The following is a 16,201-nucleotide window of genomic DNA, read 5'->3' on the forward strand; positions in this document are numbered from 1 at the left end:
TAGGTGATTAACATCTTTTTATTTTATATTTGATTAATGTTAATTAATTTTCTTATACTAAGTATATTGGTCCCTAATATTAGTGAGATAGGGTGAGTGCTACTGTAATTTAAAATCATAAAAGAAAAGTTTAAAACCCATCAAATCAATTAAAACAAGGTATAAGAAAACAAAACATCATGTTTAAAATCAGGAAGCGGGGCATCTCCTGAATCTGAAGTGAAGTAACAAAAATGTCAGAATTTATTATTTATTATTTAGTTATTAATTTAATTTTTTAGTTTAATTTAGTAATTCAATAACATGTTTTATTTTATATTTTAATAATTAAAAATAATAAATTTTGATAAACTTTTAGTATTTTTCTGTGAAGAGTACCTCAAGAGCAGGCTCACCACTATACTCATTTAGCTCTGCTTTCTTTGCATTAATCGATTGAGTTTGTAATTTTATGAAAACAACTGTGGTTTTTTTATAAAAAAAAATAAAAATAAATTACAGTTTAACTGTCAGTCAGATCCTTTACTTTTATTTCGAAAAATGGATGTTGACACTTGGAGTAACAGTACTTATCCTATACCCTAAACCTAAATGAACAGAGGATAATGTGCTAAACAAAAATTTTTATAAAGAAAAAAATTAATTATTGAATTCATTATTATTTATTTATGTATATTTATATGAAGTAAACCACTAAATATGTCTTGAATTATTAAATGGCTTACAAAAGTAGAGGCAAACTTTTTTAACGACAAAAATATTCTTAAAATATTTTAAAAGTAATTTTGTTGTTAACAAATTTTGTGTGTAGTTTTATCAGCAATTTAATAATAAAGGACCCTTTTTTAGATTTACTTGTTGTCATGAAATTACTTTTGCTAAAAAGTTAAATTGATAGGAATAAATATATATGTGAAGGATTATATTTTTAATACAACTCTTCTAAATAAGAACTTCTTTCAAATTTATTTGAATTTTTTTTTCATAACTCTTTTTGTCTTTTAATTTGTCATATGCTAAATCTTTTTTCTTTTGTAATCTAGCAAAACTCAAACTCTAAATTTTTTTATCATAAAATTTCTAATACTATGTCATGATATTATTTTTTTTAAAAATTTAAATTAAAGGTATATAAATAATTGTATTTTTAATTAATACTCATTTATACATATTTCACACATTTTTTAACAAAATAATCAACTATTAAAATAATTAAATATTTTATAAAATAATAATTAAAACATTTTATGATATAACAACCAGAAATTTTCATAATATAACAAAACATTTTAGTCGTACAAAAAATCAACAACGTTTATTTTTATATTTATATTCGTATTTTAATTATAAATATAAGTTTAGTTTGATTATAATTATGAATTATGTTGGATTACATCATAATATTTATAAAGTTTGATTGTAAATACGAATATATAGATGTTTCATATATAAATATAAATTAGATTTTAGTTGTGAGATTATTTAAAAATGAGGTTATTTATTTATTTTTCCGCTTTGTGTCTCCCTGAAATTGTGGCTCTATGACTCCACATATCCGTGGTAGTAATAGAGTTAATATTCTGAAATCAGGTGGCTACAAAACTAAGGGCGGGTTATCAATTACTTATTAGACAAGGCTGCATTGAACCCTCTTGTTTTTAATTGTAAACCGAAATGAAGGCGGTGTCAAATTCGTTATGTTAATGCTTCTCAAATAATTACTATATTTTATTAAGGTTTGCAGCGAAAAGAAAAACTTATTTTTATCTTTTATCTTGTAAATTGAACAAACTCAAACCCTTTGTAGTATTTGTAGTATATATATCGAATAAGAAAGCTTAGAATACATGTGGCAAAAAACTAATGGCGGATGACGGGTTTGAAGTTAGTGATTAACAACAATTGATTATTTGAATTCTTTTAACCATCATGCTAGATAATCAACTATAAGATATTAGTCAATAACAATAAATTATTAGTTGGACTATAAATAAATCAACAAAAACATTTAAAATTAAATAAAAAATTAAAAATTAAAAAATACCTAAAACCAAATAAAAATAAATATTTAAAATTATGAGTAGTTTTCAAAAAATTTTAGACCAAACACTTTAATCTCCAACTAAAATTAATTACTCAATTGATTATCCCTAACAATTAACTCCATCAGTTATTTGAGTCATTTGCTCCGTCAACTCTAACGGAGGACACAATAATCCCTAAAAATTCTAATGGGGACAAAATGATCTATGTCTCCCTCTATTCGGAAACGATGCCGTTCTCCCTCAATTTTTATCGTATCTTGCATAACCCTAACATTCATACTCTCCTTCTTCACCTTCACGGTCTTCTTCTCCATCTTCTACTTCCTCCTATCTTCAGCTCCAAGATCAAGCTATGGTGTAATTATCACGCGTGTCGCACCTACCTCAACATGTCATGGAGCACACATTTTCCAAATCTCTATGACTGATACACCCACCTCCTCCGTACTTCACCCACTAGAAGCATCCACCTCCACGTCTTTGATAACAACATCACCTTCAACCCCGTCAACGTCCACCACATCAGTAAGACCAAGTTGCACAACTACTCCAACGACATGCCTTTCTCCATTCTCCGGCAACCAATATAGATTGTTGGACATTAGGACATTATGAGAAGATTCTCCTTCGACATCATATGCAAATTCTCATTTGAAATGAACCTTGAGTGCTTCATTCCTTCTCTCCCGAAGTCTAAGCTGGCAGACAGTTTCGACCTCGCATCCAAGCTATCAATACAGCGAGCAATGTCGTCGTCGCTGCTCATATGAAAACTGAAGCGATTATTAAATATTGGTTCAGAGAATAAGTTAAAGGAAGCGATTGGAGTGGTGGACAACATGGCCATGGAGATGATGATAGGACAGAGAAGGAGGGAGATGGCAACGACGACAGGTCTTAACAAATCGAACTTGTTGTCAAGATTCATGAGATCTATCAAAGGCAACATGTACTTGAGAGACATAGTCATTAGTTTCCTGAGTATCAATTGGTTGAGAACAAGTTGAGGATTTTTCTTCTTGTGAACATTGAAGTTGTAGAGTGTGCATTGTGTAGCTTGAAGTTGTAGTGTTAGACTGTTAAGGTTGTGCGAGATATGATGAAAATTGGGGGAGAACGGTGTCGTTTCCGAACAGAGGAGAGGGAGTCAGGGATCATTTTGTCCCCCATTAGAATTGTCAGGGACCATTTTGTCCTCCGTTAGAGTTGACGGAGCAAAGGATCTAAGTGACTGACATAATTAATTCTTAAAAACTAATCAAATAATTAATTTTAGTTGAGGACTAAAGTGTCTGATCCAAAATTATTTGGGGATCAAAATGGATAAATACTCTAAAATTATTGTTAAAAAAACATCTAAAACCTAACAGAAAGAAACAATTAAAACCTAACAAAAAAAATCCAAAATCATTATAAAAGATTATTCAAAACCTAACTAAAAAAAATCTAAAATTTAAACACAATAAAAATTCTTTTAATTATAGTAAAAAAAAAGAACGCATTATTTTTGAATGCTTCTTATTCTTAAAATTCAGATATTTAAAATTTAGAAGTTTCAAATATTTTTATTTTTGAGAATGTACAATATAAATAAATAAAAGAAAACTATTCAAAAATAAGACATTATTTCAGATATTCTTATACTAGATTTTGGATGTTTAAATTTTAGAGGTATTAAATATTTTGTTAAGAATATACAATTAAAAATAAATAAAAGTAAACCATTAAAAACGAATATATCATTTCAGATGTTTTTTGTACTTATATTTTAGATGTTTATATTTTAGAGGTTTTATATGTTTTTTCTAAGATTGTATCTATTATTGTTGTCGCCATCGCGTCTGCAGGTGTCTTGTCGTCTGTTGCCATTTCTCCCTTTTTTCTTCTCGTTTAAAAGAAACATCCAAAAAATTACAGAAAAAGTTTAAATTATTAAAAAAAACTTTAAAATTTAACCAAAAAATCATCTAAAATTTAATAAAAAAAATCTAAAATATTAAAACAATTTAAAGTCAAACAAAATAAAAAAATTTAAAATTATTGAAAAAAGAACAACTGAAACTTAAAAAAACAAAAGGTTCAAAACCAAAAGAAAAAGGGGGGATATTTAAAATATTTTTAAAATTATATCTAAAATGATTATTAGTTGATTATTAATGGTTTTGTTACTTTCCAAATTGACCCATATAGTTGAGAGATTCTTTTATTTCACAACAAATAAAATCTTTTTTCTCTTGGCATATCATAGTTTCCCATTATTTAATTAGTTTCCAAGTAGTATTTCGTTTTACAAAAACCTGTTATTATAAAAAAAACATTATATTAACTATCTCTTTATTTAATTATTAGTTAATGAAATTTTAAGCACGGTTGAAATATAACTTTAAACCTAAAAATTACAAAAAAAAAAAAAAACATTTCGTTGAAATAACATGTCCGCATTCGAACATATTTTGAATATGCATGATACTTATGTACCACTTGTCTGGTAGATGTATGTATCTTTTTTATCTACTGGTGTTTTAATAAAAATTATTTTTTAAATGCATTCATATACATCTAGATATGATTATATAAGAATGTACTTAATTTTATTCTTATTATATATGTTATATGTATTATTAATGATTAATTTTATAATTTAAAATCAATAAATATTATCATATTTAATCAAATTTAAATTATTAACGTATATTTAATTATTGCCTGAAAGTTATGCAGAAGTTGTAACTCCTCCTAAAGAAATGAAATCAGAAATGCTACCAATCATGAAGCTCCATGTGGTAGATGTCATCAAGAAATTATGACCGTCTGTCAACTCCATCTAGTGTGGGCCTTGCAATTCGCAACCACTTGATTGAGAATCTTTGTTATTGTGATTTCAATTTCGTTGATCACAAACTAATAACAATAATAACCCACTATTATAGAATAAAATCAAGCACTGGATTATTTTCATGTGCCTTCTATACATTCTACTTCAACAATAACAATATTTAAGTAAGAAGAAAAGAGACAAGAACTCCTGGTGCAAGAAAAAGAAGGGTCTGACACATGGCAACATACACAGGCCGTTATGACTTACAAATTAATTAATCATTATAATGTTATTATATATGGTATGGTTCAATAAGCACTTTACCATAATTGATAATTAATTTTAATTAATAAAGATTGCTAAGTTTGACCAATCAATTTGATATTCGTAAATGATATGCTTACCCATAGATGCAATCTCTGGCTTTAAGAGCATAATCAACACATACATGTGTGTATAGACAGAAAATATATATTTAGGAACATAGTCTTTGGTCCCCAATCCAGATCCCAAGAACTTTTTTGTTCCAAATTAATTCTTTTTAGCTTGTTGTATTGTTATAATAAAATTAACAAGAATGTTATATCCCTTAATTTTTATATTTTTTATTTTTATTTTTATTTTAATATTAAAAATAATTGGTAAGAGATGAAAGAAAAATATTTATAAAAAGGTGTAAAAAAAACATATATGAATAATAATATAAATGTTATTTTTTACTAAATCAGTGAAACCCTTCTCTCTTCTTCTTCAATTCTATCTTCTTGTTTCCATTTTACTACTCTTGTTCTTCTCTTTCAATTAGGCATTGACACCTTACATGATATTAGAGCTGTAGTTCGTTCAATCGTCATGGAGGTAAACACAAAAATAGCTGAAGTTCATGTTCAACATCAACCTAACTTCACGTTCTTACTGATTTCGATGAAACTTGATGAAGACAACTTTTTTCGATGGAAAGATCAAGAGAAATCGACAATCGAAGGACACGATCTGTTAGCACACATCACAGGAGAAGGTATCTTCAAGAGAAAAGAATCCAGAATTTGCAAGGTGGAAGCGACAATATGCTCTGCTCAAATCTTGGTTGTTGGCGTCAATGACCAAGTGTTGCGTGTACAGATTTTAGGTATAGAGAAGGTTAAAAGGTTACTTTGCATCACAAATTAGAGCAAGAATTATGCAATTAGAGAACAAACTAAGTAGCATTAAAATTGAAAGTTCTTCCGGTAGCTATATGTTAGAAATTAAAGAAATGATAGATACGTTAACCTCAGTTGGAAAACTAGTCAGGGAAAGTGACCATGTCAATGCCATACTTAATGGCTTAACGGAGGAATATGGACCATTGATATAGCTGTAGTTTCACGATCATCTAGTGTCTCGGTTGGAGAGTTAGAGTCTTTGCTTCTTGTACATGAAAGTATGATAGAAAGATTCAGGAGGTCAGATTTGTTAATTCAAGCGAATGTAGCTCAGGCACAAATTTTCATGCCCTCACATCCATCAACAAAATTAAATTGTAGAGCGCAAACACAGGCATATAGTAGAGATGTGGATGACACTAATGGCTGGTTCTAGAGTGTCAATACGATATTGGGGTGATGCTTTCCTTACTGCAGCTCAACTCATCAATGTTTTACCAACACCAACCTTGAAAAATATGTGTCCAACAGAGAAGCTACTTGATAAGAAGTCAGACTATAGCTGTCTACAAGTGTTTTGCTGTCTTTACTTTTTTCATCTGCGGCCGTTTAATCGTCACAAGCTTGAATTTCGGTCAGCACCCTGTGTGTTTTTGGGATATGGTACTGCTCATAAAGGGTACAAATCTCTCACACCAGAAGAAAAAGTGGTGATCACACGAAATATTGTGTTCAATGAGATGCAATTTTTCTTCAAAACTAAAAATCATCTCGTAGATGTCACTGATAAGCAGAGTAGTTTTGAGTTAGTTCCAACAATGCCAGTTATTCGCTTGATCTCCAACCTTCATCTACCTCTATAAGCTCAGGACATTCATTCCTCCCCAAGACTTCTACCTCCATTACCTATCATAGATCATTCGGCAGCTTCTCAACACTCTTTTCAATACTCTTTTCAATTTTTCATAAATACCACCCAACCCTCTGTCCGCTACCAACTATCCTTAGCTCCATCCATAGCCCAAATTTCTTCTATGGTATCTCCACTCATCATCTCTAAGCGAGCACACTCAGCCACACCTATCCCGGTGTCCATTTCAGCCTTAGAAATTTTTCTCTCTAGTTGTCAACCTGCGCCTAATACCCACACCAAAAACATACACCCTATGATCACACAAATAAAGTAAGTCTGGTAGTCTTCGACTGAAAGCTTATCATGTTGTAATTGAGCCACGATCAGTGAAGGAGGCTATGGTTCACCCGAAATTGAAGGAAGCCATGGATAATGAGTATCAAGCACTACTAAAGAACAAGACATGGTAGCTTGTACCTCTACCAGAGAACCGAGAAGCTATTGGCAGTAAGTGGATCTTTAGAGTTAAGTACAACTCTGATGGCACACTCCAAAAGTACAAGGTCAGATTGGTTGTCCAAGGCCTCTCTCAAAGATCTAGGTTTGATTTTACTGAGACCTACAACCTGGTAGTTAAACCAACTTCAATCATATTAGTATTGACTCTTGTATTAGCAAAAAATTGGTCAATTAGACAATTGGATATTAATAATGCATTTTTGCATGGAGAGTTGCTTGAGGATGTGTACATGCGACAGCCACAGGACTATGTGCAAGGTGATGGAAAGTTGGTCTGCAAATTTACCAAGGCGTTGTATAGTTTGAAACAGGCTCCAGGGGCCTGGTATCATAAGCTATCTACAACTATACATCAACTTGGATTCTCTGCTATAGCTTCTGATGTTTCAGTCTTTACTAAATTTGATGGCAATGTCACCATCTTTATTCTTGTGTATGTAGGTGATGTGATCATCACTGAAAGCTCAATTAGTGCTATGATTGTTGTAGTGAATCAGCTGAATTGCAAGTTTACACTCAAAGATATGGGGATCTTCATTACTTTCTCGGCATTCAAGTTAGCAAGACTAAGGATGGAGGACTATTACTCAACCAAGAGAAATATGTCAATGATTTAATGGGTAAGGCAGGCATGATAGGCTGCAAACCTTGTAGAACACCTCTCCTATCATCACTAAAAATCTCTCAGTTTGGTGGTGATAAGTTTGATGAACTAGCACTTTATCGTTCAGTGAAAGGCAGTCTTCAGTATCTCACAATTACAAGACCAAAGCTCGCTTACGCTGTAAGCAAAATCTCTCAGTTCATGCAGGATCCGTTGGAGTCACATTGAAAACTAGTAAAAAGAATCCTTATGTATGTGAGTGGCACAATCAAATATGGCTTACATCTCCACAAGAATAACTCTTTGAATATCACAGCCTATTGTGATTCAGACTAAGGGAAAAACCCTGGCAACAGAAAGTCGACTGGTAGTATCTGTTTTTTCTTAGAAAATAATTTAGTTTCTTGGTCATCTAAGAAGTAGTTTGTGGTAGCCAGGTCAAGCACAGAGGCTGAATACAGAGCTACGGCGGATTTGGTTGCAAAACTAATTTTGATCAAGAACCTGCTAAGCGAGTTACGGTCACAGTTTTCACTCTTACCATATACTGTGATAACTTGAGTGTTGTGCTTTTGGTAGCCAATCTCATTCTACATTCAAAGTCTAAACGCTTTAAAACTGATCTTCACTCTGTGAGGGATTATGTCACAAAGAAAGTAGTGCAAGTCAGTCATGTTTCGGGCTCTGTTCAGTTGGTAGACATTCTTACAAAGACAATTGTCTCTGGATTGTTTAACAGTGATAGAGCAAGGTTAAATGTTGAGCCAAATCTGTCATGCAATGCCACTGCTGAAGGAGCAGTAGAAGCAGTTCATGAGCTAAACATGCCTAGTAATGAAAGCATTCTGCAGAATGACAGAGAAAGCTTAGAGGTCTCGGTAGTAGAGTGCATGATGGAGTATAGTGTTGAGCAAAACAATGGAGTCAGATAGCAAGGTGCATGATAGAGTAATGATTAAGTTGAAACTAAATTAGTTAAGTCAAGTTGAGTCAACAAAGTTAGTTACACTCTCTCTCAGTTAGATTAGTTACAAGCTAGCTGTCATTAGACTCAATATATATAGCCAACTGTTAGTTACAAAACGTGCTGCAATAATTCAATTCACCTTTACCAAATTAGTGAAATCCTTCTCTCTTTTTCAATTCTCTCTTCTTGTTCCTATCGTACTACTCTTGTTCTTCTCTTTCAATTATGCACTGCCTTACATTCTCAACAATTTCTTAAAAAAGTATTTTATAATCAATCGTACACAAATTAATATTTAATAATCATTTATGTTAAAATTTGTCAATATTCTAATACTATATTTCATATTTCTTTAGCAATTTTATTATAATTTTTTTCTTATATTTTAGTAGGTCAATCATCAATAATCAATAATTCTAATTCTACAACTGAATACATCCTGATATAGCACATGCATTCTGATACCAAATTAGATACTTTTCTCTTCTCAACTATTTTTAAAAAAGCATTATATAACTAATCATACCAAAATTAACATTTAATACTTAATTATGTTATAATTTATTAGTAATTTTAATATTTTATTTCATATATTTTTAGTAATTATCATTATTATTATTCTTTTTTTATTTCTGTGAATCAATAATTCTAATATTTTATTTTATTTTTATTATATATAGTATTTTGTTTTACTATTTATAGGCGTAAGTTTTCAGAGTTAAATATGCTACTGTGACGCATTCTGATACTAATCTACATGCTAATGCTATTTTTAAAAAATATTATGTATTAAATAATTAAATATGTTAATATTTAATAATTAATATATAAGTTCTTTATGAATTTCTTTATTTTATAGATTTATTAACATATAACAACTATTTTTTATTAAATATAAATACTTTTTGAATTTTTTATTTTAGAGATTGTGTGGTATTAGTATAAATAACAAAAACTATATAAGGTTATTTCATATAAGATAAATATATTTATAAATAACTAATTTTAGAAACATATTTCGATTATAAATATAAAAAAATGGACTTTTTTTCTACATACGGATATATACACTCTAGTATTACACTAAATTTCTAAATGTTTTATAATACAACTTTAGTAAGAGCATAAAGAATTAACTTTTATACTTAATTAAATATACAATCTTAAGTAATTAGTTATATTTCATCAGTATTAGTAATTATTACTAGAATTAGAAAAAGTATGGGATGGAGTGGGAGCGCGGCCTGTCCTATATTTTTTCATAATTCCAAAATTTCTAATCTCAGCTAGATTAGGTCAGATGACTCAAAGATTTGGTCTTGTTCTGATTGAGTAATTTAACTGAGTAAAATTGTTTTAAGTTCCAAGTTGATCGAATTGAAGAAAATCAGACCAAATAATATAACCCAAACCAACTAAACAGAATCTTTAGAATGAACCGGGCTGCATGCACCCCTAAGATTGTTGAGGGAAGGAGGAGGGGCACTCATTTGGCCAATTGGAAGAAGGGTTAAAAGGCATGTTCAAGAAAATATCCGACACATATCGTTTCGTTGTTGGTGCAACCAGGGAGCATATGGACCATGCCACGGCCATGAATAGAGCCAAAGCTTCTAAATTAAGTCTTTCATAGTCCTTGCACTGTGGGTCACCACTCACTCATTTTCAATTAAATAATCTTATGTATATACTTATAGTTAGTATCATTTCACATTGCCTTAATTTATTTTTTTAAAAGAAAAAATAAGTAAACTACTAATTAAGTTACTTTACAGTCATGGACCACACAAGAATTCTTTGTTTAAGTGAGATACTCAATTTTATACTTCTTAACAAATTAGCTAACATATGATCTTGGTTGTTAAGAATACTAAAAGTAGTCATTTTCATTTTTTATGCATTTAATATATTGAAATTATTGTATTGAAAACACAAAATAAATCTTCGAATTTCCAAGAGAAACTTTGTACTTTGATTGGACATTTGTTAACCAAATCTTATCTTTAATCAAAAAGCTTATATAAATCTAATATTGACTGACTCACTAGCTATAAGATCATGGAATTTTTTTAAACTCAATAAATAACTTGAAAAATACTTACAACAACAAAAACAAAAGGTGTGTTCTTATGTTTTATGCATTTACACTTTGTGTCATTTTTATTTTTTGGGGGCATATAACCACCAAAGGAAACATGATTGTTTTCTCTTTATTTTGCTGTCGGTATGGCGTTATCAGTTGCTCCCTACAAAGTCTTTACTACCATATCCTCTTGGTCCAAAGTAACATCCCTCTTGTCTCTTGGTGTTTTTAACTGCTGCTAATTCAACTGTATCAAACATTCAAACTGATCCTAGTAATAGAAATATAAAATATAAGTCTAAAAGTCGATATATAATAAAATGTTGAGAACAAACAAAGGAAAACATTCAATAATTTAATTGACTCGAAATGAAGTAGAAAATCCCACGCGAGATTCTACCCGGTGGGAAACACTTTCCAGAAAGGGTGTGTTTTAGTTTTGGCACATTATTTATTATTGACTCATACTAGAGAGCGTGGACTTCGCATGACATGCTTGGGCCGGTGGGACAAACCGCGTTTAATAAATTAGTGTCCATCTACTGCTTTTAACTACATATTTTCTCTTTAATTAATTTTCACAATATTATTAAAATAATATAATATATTATATTTTATATTATTCCTTTCACAATATACTCTTTCAGTTAATTAATTTAATTAAGCGAGTATTAAGTTCAATCGCCTACGTAATTAAATATTAAAAATTTAAATCTTATATACATAATTATTTGTTGATTAATAATAAATTTTTAAATAAAATTTAAATTTATAATAAATTAATTTTTAATTAATTGAATTTTAGAATAAATTAAAAAAATAATATACTCTCTTATTTTCTATCTTTAATATATATAGCTAAATGAGCTATAAAATTTATGTTATGCTAGTGATTACTATAGTGTCTTACACATAGTGTCTAATTTACTAAAATAGATAATAAATTAATATTTAATAAATTTTAAATATTTAATTTTTATTTTAAAAAATAATTTAGACAATATAAAAAACAAAATAAAAATCATAAAATTCACCTTAAATATTCAATACTATTTCTTGATTCACATCTCTCTCTCTTCAAATTAAGAATTTTTTTTATTTTATTAAAAATGTGCCTTTGGCCATATATGCCACTATGATTTGGGGTTTGCATAATATAAATATGCCCCTTCCATGCTACTTCACCCATCAATTCATCACCAAGATTTCATCTCAAAACCTTGGATAGCTCTCTCTAACACTCTCTTTCTCCAAAACATTCTTTCTTCCTTCAAAGAAGTTCATCATTCCACACATCTCAACTTCAAGCAGAAATGAGGCTCTTGTCTACAAAAGCAACGTGCAATAGCCATGGCCAAGACTCTTCATACTTCCTAGGCTGGCAAGAATATGAAAAAAACCCCTATGACGAGATTCTCAACCCCAAAGGAATCATCCAAATGGGTCTCGCAGAGAATCAGCTCTCTTTCGATCTCTTGGAGTCATGGCTCGCCAAGAATCCGGACGTATCCGGGTTCAAGCGAGATGGAAAGTCCATTTTACGTGAGCTCGCTCTCTTCCAAGACTACCATGGCCTCTCTTCTTTTAAAGAAGCAATGGTAGACTTTATGGCCGAGATCAGAGGCAACAGAGTTACCTTTGATCCCGACCATATGGTCCTTACCGCTGGCTCCACCTCTGCCAACGAGACTCTCATGTTCTGCCTTGCCGAAAAAGGAGATGCCTTCCTCCTACCCACCCCTTACTACCCAGGGTGCGTTTATCAAATTCTTTCTAAGCAAACTAAATAATATATACTTTAAATCCTAATAAGTCGTATTCAAACTAATATTATTTTCTAAAACTTTTTTATTTTTTATTCCCTGAATGTTATCCAAAAAATCAATCAACTTCATGCTTTCATTATCCTACGTTTGAGATGCTATTATTATTGCACATTTTTCTGAACGTGTTTTGCAATTATGTGCAGATTCGACAGAGACCTAAAATGGAGAACTGGGGTGGAAATTGTTCCCATACACTGTTCAAGCGACAACAACTTCCAAATCACTGAGTCAGCACTTGAGCAAGCATACGAAGAAGCACAAAATCTCAACCTCAACGTGAAGGGCATTTTGGTCACAAACCCTTCAAACCCCTTGGGCACCACATTGTCCCTGGAAGAGTTGAACCTCCTCGTTGACTTCATCAGCGGCCACAAGAACATGCACTTAATCAGCGACGAGATTTACTCCGGGACAGTTTTTAACTCCCCAGGCTTTGTCAGCGTCATGGAAGTCCTCAACAACCGTTTTTCTGACGCTGACGAAGCCATTTGGGACAGAGTTCACGTTGTTTACAGCCTGTCCAAGGACTTGGGCTTGCCGGGTTTCCGCGTGGGCTGCATATACTCCGAGAACGACACCGTGGTTGCCGCGGCGACCAAGATGTCAAGCTTCGGCCTGGTGTCTTCCCAAACCCAGTACCTCTTGTCCGCCATGCTGGAGGACAAGAAGTTCACCAGAAAATACCTGGTGGAGAATCAGAAAAGGCTAAGAAGACGTCAGAAGATGCTTGTTTCGGGGCTCGAAAAATCCGGCATCAAGTGCCTAGAAAGCAATGCTGGGTTGTTCTGTTGGGTTGATATGAGGCACTTGTTGAAATCAAACACATTCGAAGCAGAGATGGATCTATGGAAGAGGATTGTGTATGATGTGAAGCTAAACATATCGCCGGGATCTTCGTGTCATTGCTCGGAGCCAGGGTGGTTCAGGGTGTGCTTTGCTAACATGTCGGAGCAGACTCTGAAACTCGCCATGAAGCGGTTGAAGAGCTTCGTGGCAGAGTTGTCGTCCTCCTCCGACAATGGCGATAACAAAGCTCATCAGTCTAAAAGAAAGTCTCTCACAAAGTGGGTTTTCCGGTTATCATCTCGTGATCATCGTCAACGTGATCAAGAAGAACGTTAACCTGGTTATTGATTCATCTTCATGATAGTATAACTTGTGCGTGAAATATGGATACATGCACATAAAATTAAACCACTTCAAAAAAAATTTTCTTTTTTTTTTTTAAAAAAAAAGATTTTTAACCGGCTCCCCAGTTATTTTTGGGAGGAGTAGTTATTCAATGGAAAATGTATCATTTTATGTTTTATAATTTGTAGAGAGAAAGCACTCTGTCCATTTTTTGGATATGAAGTGTGAGGATTTTAGTCAGCCAGGTCTCTATTGTAAGTTTGATATCCCCTGCCACATGGATTATTATTGGTATCATCAATGAAAGTTGATTTATATACTATTATTATTATACTATATTATATTGTTATTATTGTTTAGAATTTTTAATTATGTTCTCCTAGAATATTTGAAAAGGTTAATGACTACATTTAGAGTTGTACTACTACTAGTTTTGTCCGTAGATTAACTTACATAGAGATTTTGGTTAGCGTACATGATCCTTATGTATAATATGTAAAGGTTGGTTTTCGGTTATAGTATTTTATATTATAAATATAATCATCCATATATTTATTTTATCATCTTAAATTATTAAAAAATAATTATCTATCAATTTTTTTCTATCAATTAAATTTTTCTTTTAAAATAATTTCATAACACAACATCAAAAGTACTACAACCTAAAAATCTAAAATTCAATATTTGTTGACTTCAAAAAATAATTTAGTATAAGACAAATAAAAAAATATACAAATTCAAAAAAAATTCTTACATAAAAAAATATTAAGAATATAATCATTTATATTTTTTTAATCAACTAAAACTTTTTCAAAAAAATCTTTCTTGACACATATTTCTTTACTTCCTCTTATTATTAGTTACGATTTAGTTAATATATGTTTTTGTTACTTGATCCGTTACCTAAATACTGATCCACTAAGACAATTTCGGAATCGAATTCCACTAAAAAAGATAAACCTCTTCGAGAATCTCTCTCACCAAAACCACCAAAGCCCCATAAATCGGAGCATCACTAGGAGACTCTGTCAAAATCAGTAACAAAGATATGAGTAACTATCATAGAGAAATTCAATATATAATGGTGACCAATTAAGTCACAGGTATACAATTATTCATTTCCACTCTGAATACTCTTACACTCTTACTTACTTGAACGTTGGAGTCTTTTACAGGTGCCCAGTGCTGCCTCTCCTAAAAGAAGACAATGTTCCATCCTCTTGCTCCAAGGAAAGCTGGTTCGAGCATCAACAGAACAAGCTATACCTCAGAGAGATTTATTCACCTAGGAATATTTGGCGCCCACTATGGGGCCCAAAATCTTCTTACCGCACAACCTTTGGAAGTGTTTTCTGTGCTTTTTTCTCTTTTTTGCAGGACATAACATATGGCGGATGAGCATAGCCACGCTCCATCAAACCCTAACTCGGCCGAACTGATGGCCATCAATGAGGCCCTCAGGGCTGAGAACCAAAAAATGGCCGAACTTTTACGCCAGAAGCAACACAGCCAGAGCATGGAAAGAGAGCATAAGAATGCTGAAAACAAAGACGATCATGACGAACACACATCGGAGGCCAAACACACCATACCCACTCCCTCGAAAACAACCACCAAAAGAACCAATCCTTTCTCGAAAGAGGTCATGAGCTTTCAAATGCCCAAAATTTTACCCTACCAATGCCCTTGAAACCCTATATGGGAATAGGAGACCTAAACATTCATGTCACCAAATTTTACACAATGATGTTCATGAACAAAGAGTCTGACCTAATCCTATGCTGCACCTTCCCCACCTTCTTGGATGGAGCCGCCCTAATCTGGTTCGCTAACCTCCCTGAAGACTCCATTTCCAACTTCGACGAGCTAACCGACTAGTTCGTCAACCATTTTGCCACATCCAAAGTATACGTGCACAACTCTGACTATCTGAGCATCATAAAGCAAGGGCCGAACGAAAGCCTGAAGGACTACATGACCAGATTCTCTGAAACAACCAATGAGATACCTAACTTAAACCCGAAAGTCCACTTTCACGCCCTAAAAAGCGGCCTCCGGCCCGGAAAGTTCCAAGAGACCATAGTCATAACAAAACCAAAAACCCTAGCTGAATTTCGAGAGAAGGCAACAACCCAAATCAAAATTGAAGAACTCTGAGCACTGCGAAAGGCAAAGAAACCCACCTCAATCAAAGAAGATGAGAAGCAAAA

General features: G+C 32.2%; 1 protein-coding gene across 1 annotated transcript; it reads left to right on the forward strand.

Moving 5' to 3' along the window:
• Positions 1-12,104: 12,104 nt before the first annotated feature.
• LOC112800765 (1-aminocyclopropane-1-carboxylate synthase CMA101) lies at positions 12,105-14,327 on the forward strand. The gene is made up of 2 exons (XM_025843159.3): positions 12,105-12,787; positions 13,004-14,327. Exons 1-2 carry the CDS (start codon positions 12,348-12,350, stop codon positions 13,980-13,982), a joined length of 1,419 nt encoding a protein of 472 aa, XP_025698944.1. The 5' UTR covers positions 12,105-12,347; the 3' UTR covers positions 13,983-14,327.
• The last annotated feature ends 1,874 nt before the right edge of the window (positions 14,328-16,201 follow it).

The sequence above is a fragment of the Arachis hypogaea genome, chromosome 1 (assembly GCF_003086295.3).
Source record: "Arachis hypogaea cultivar Tifrunner chromosome 1, arahy.Tifrunner.gnm2.J5K5, whole genome shotgun sequence".
Lineage (NCBI taxonomy): Eukaryota > Viridiplantae > Streptophyta > Magnoliopsida > Fabales > Fabaceae > Arachis > Arachis hypogaea.

Bases quoted from the DNA above. Each gene is read 5' to 3' on its own strand.
- LOC112800765 (XM_025843159.3), top strand. From the start codon at position 12,348: ATGAGGCTCTTGTCTACAAAAGCAACGTGCAATAGCCATGGCCAAGAC. The intron at 12,788-13,003 runs GTGCGTTTATCA...AATTATGTGCAG, and splicing joins CCCACCCCTTACTACCCAGG to ATTCGACAGAGACCTAAAAT.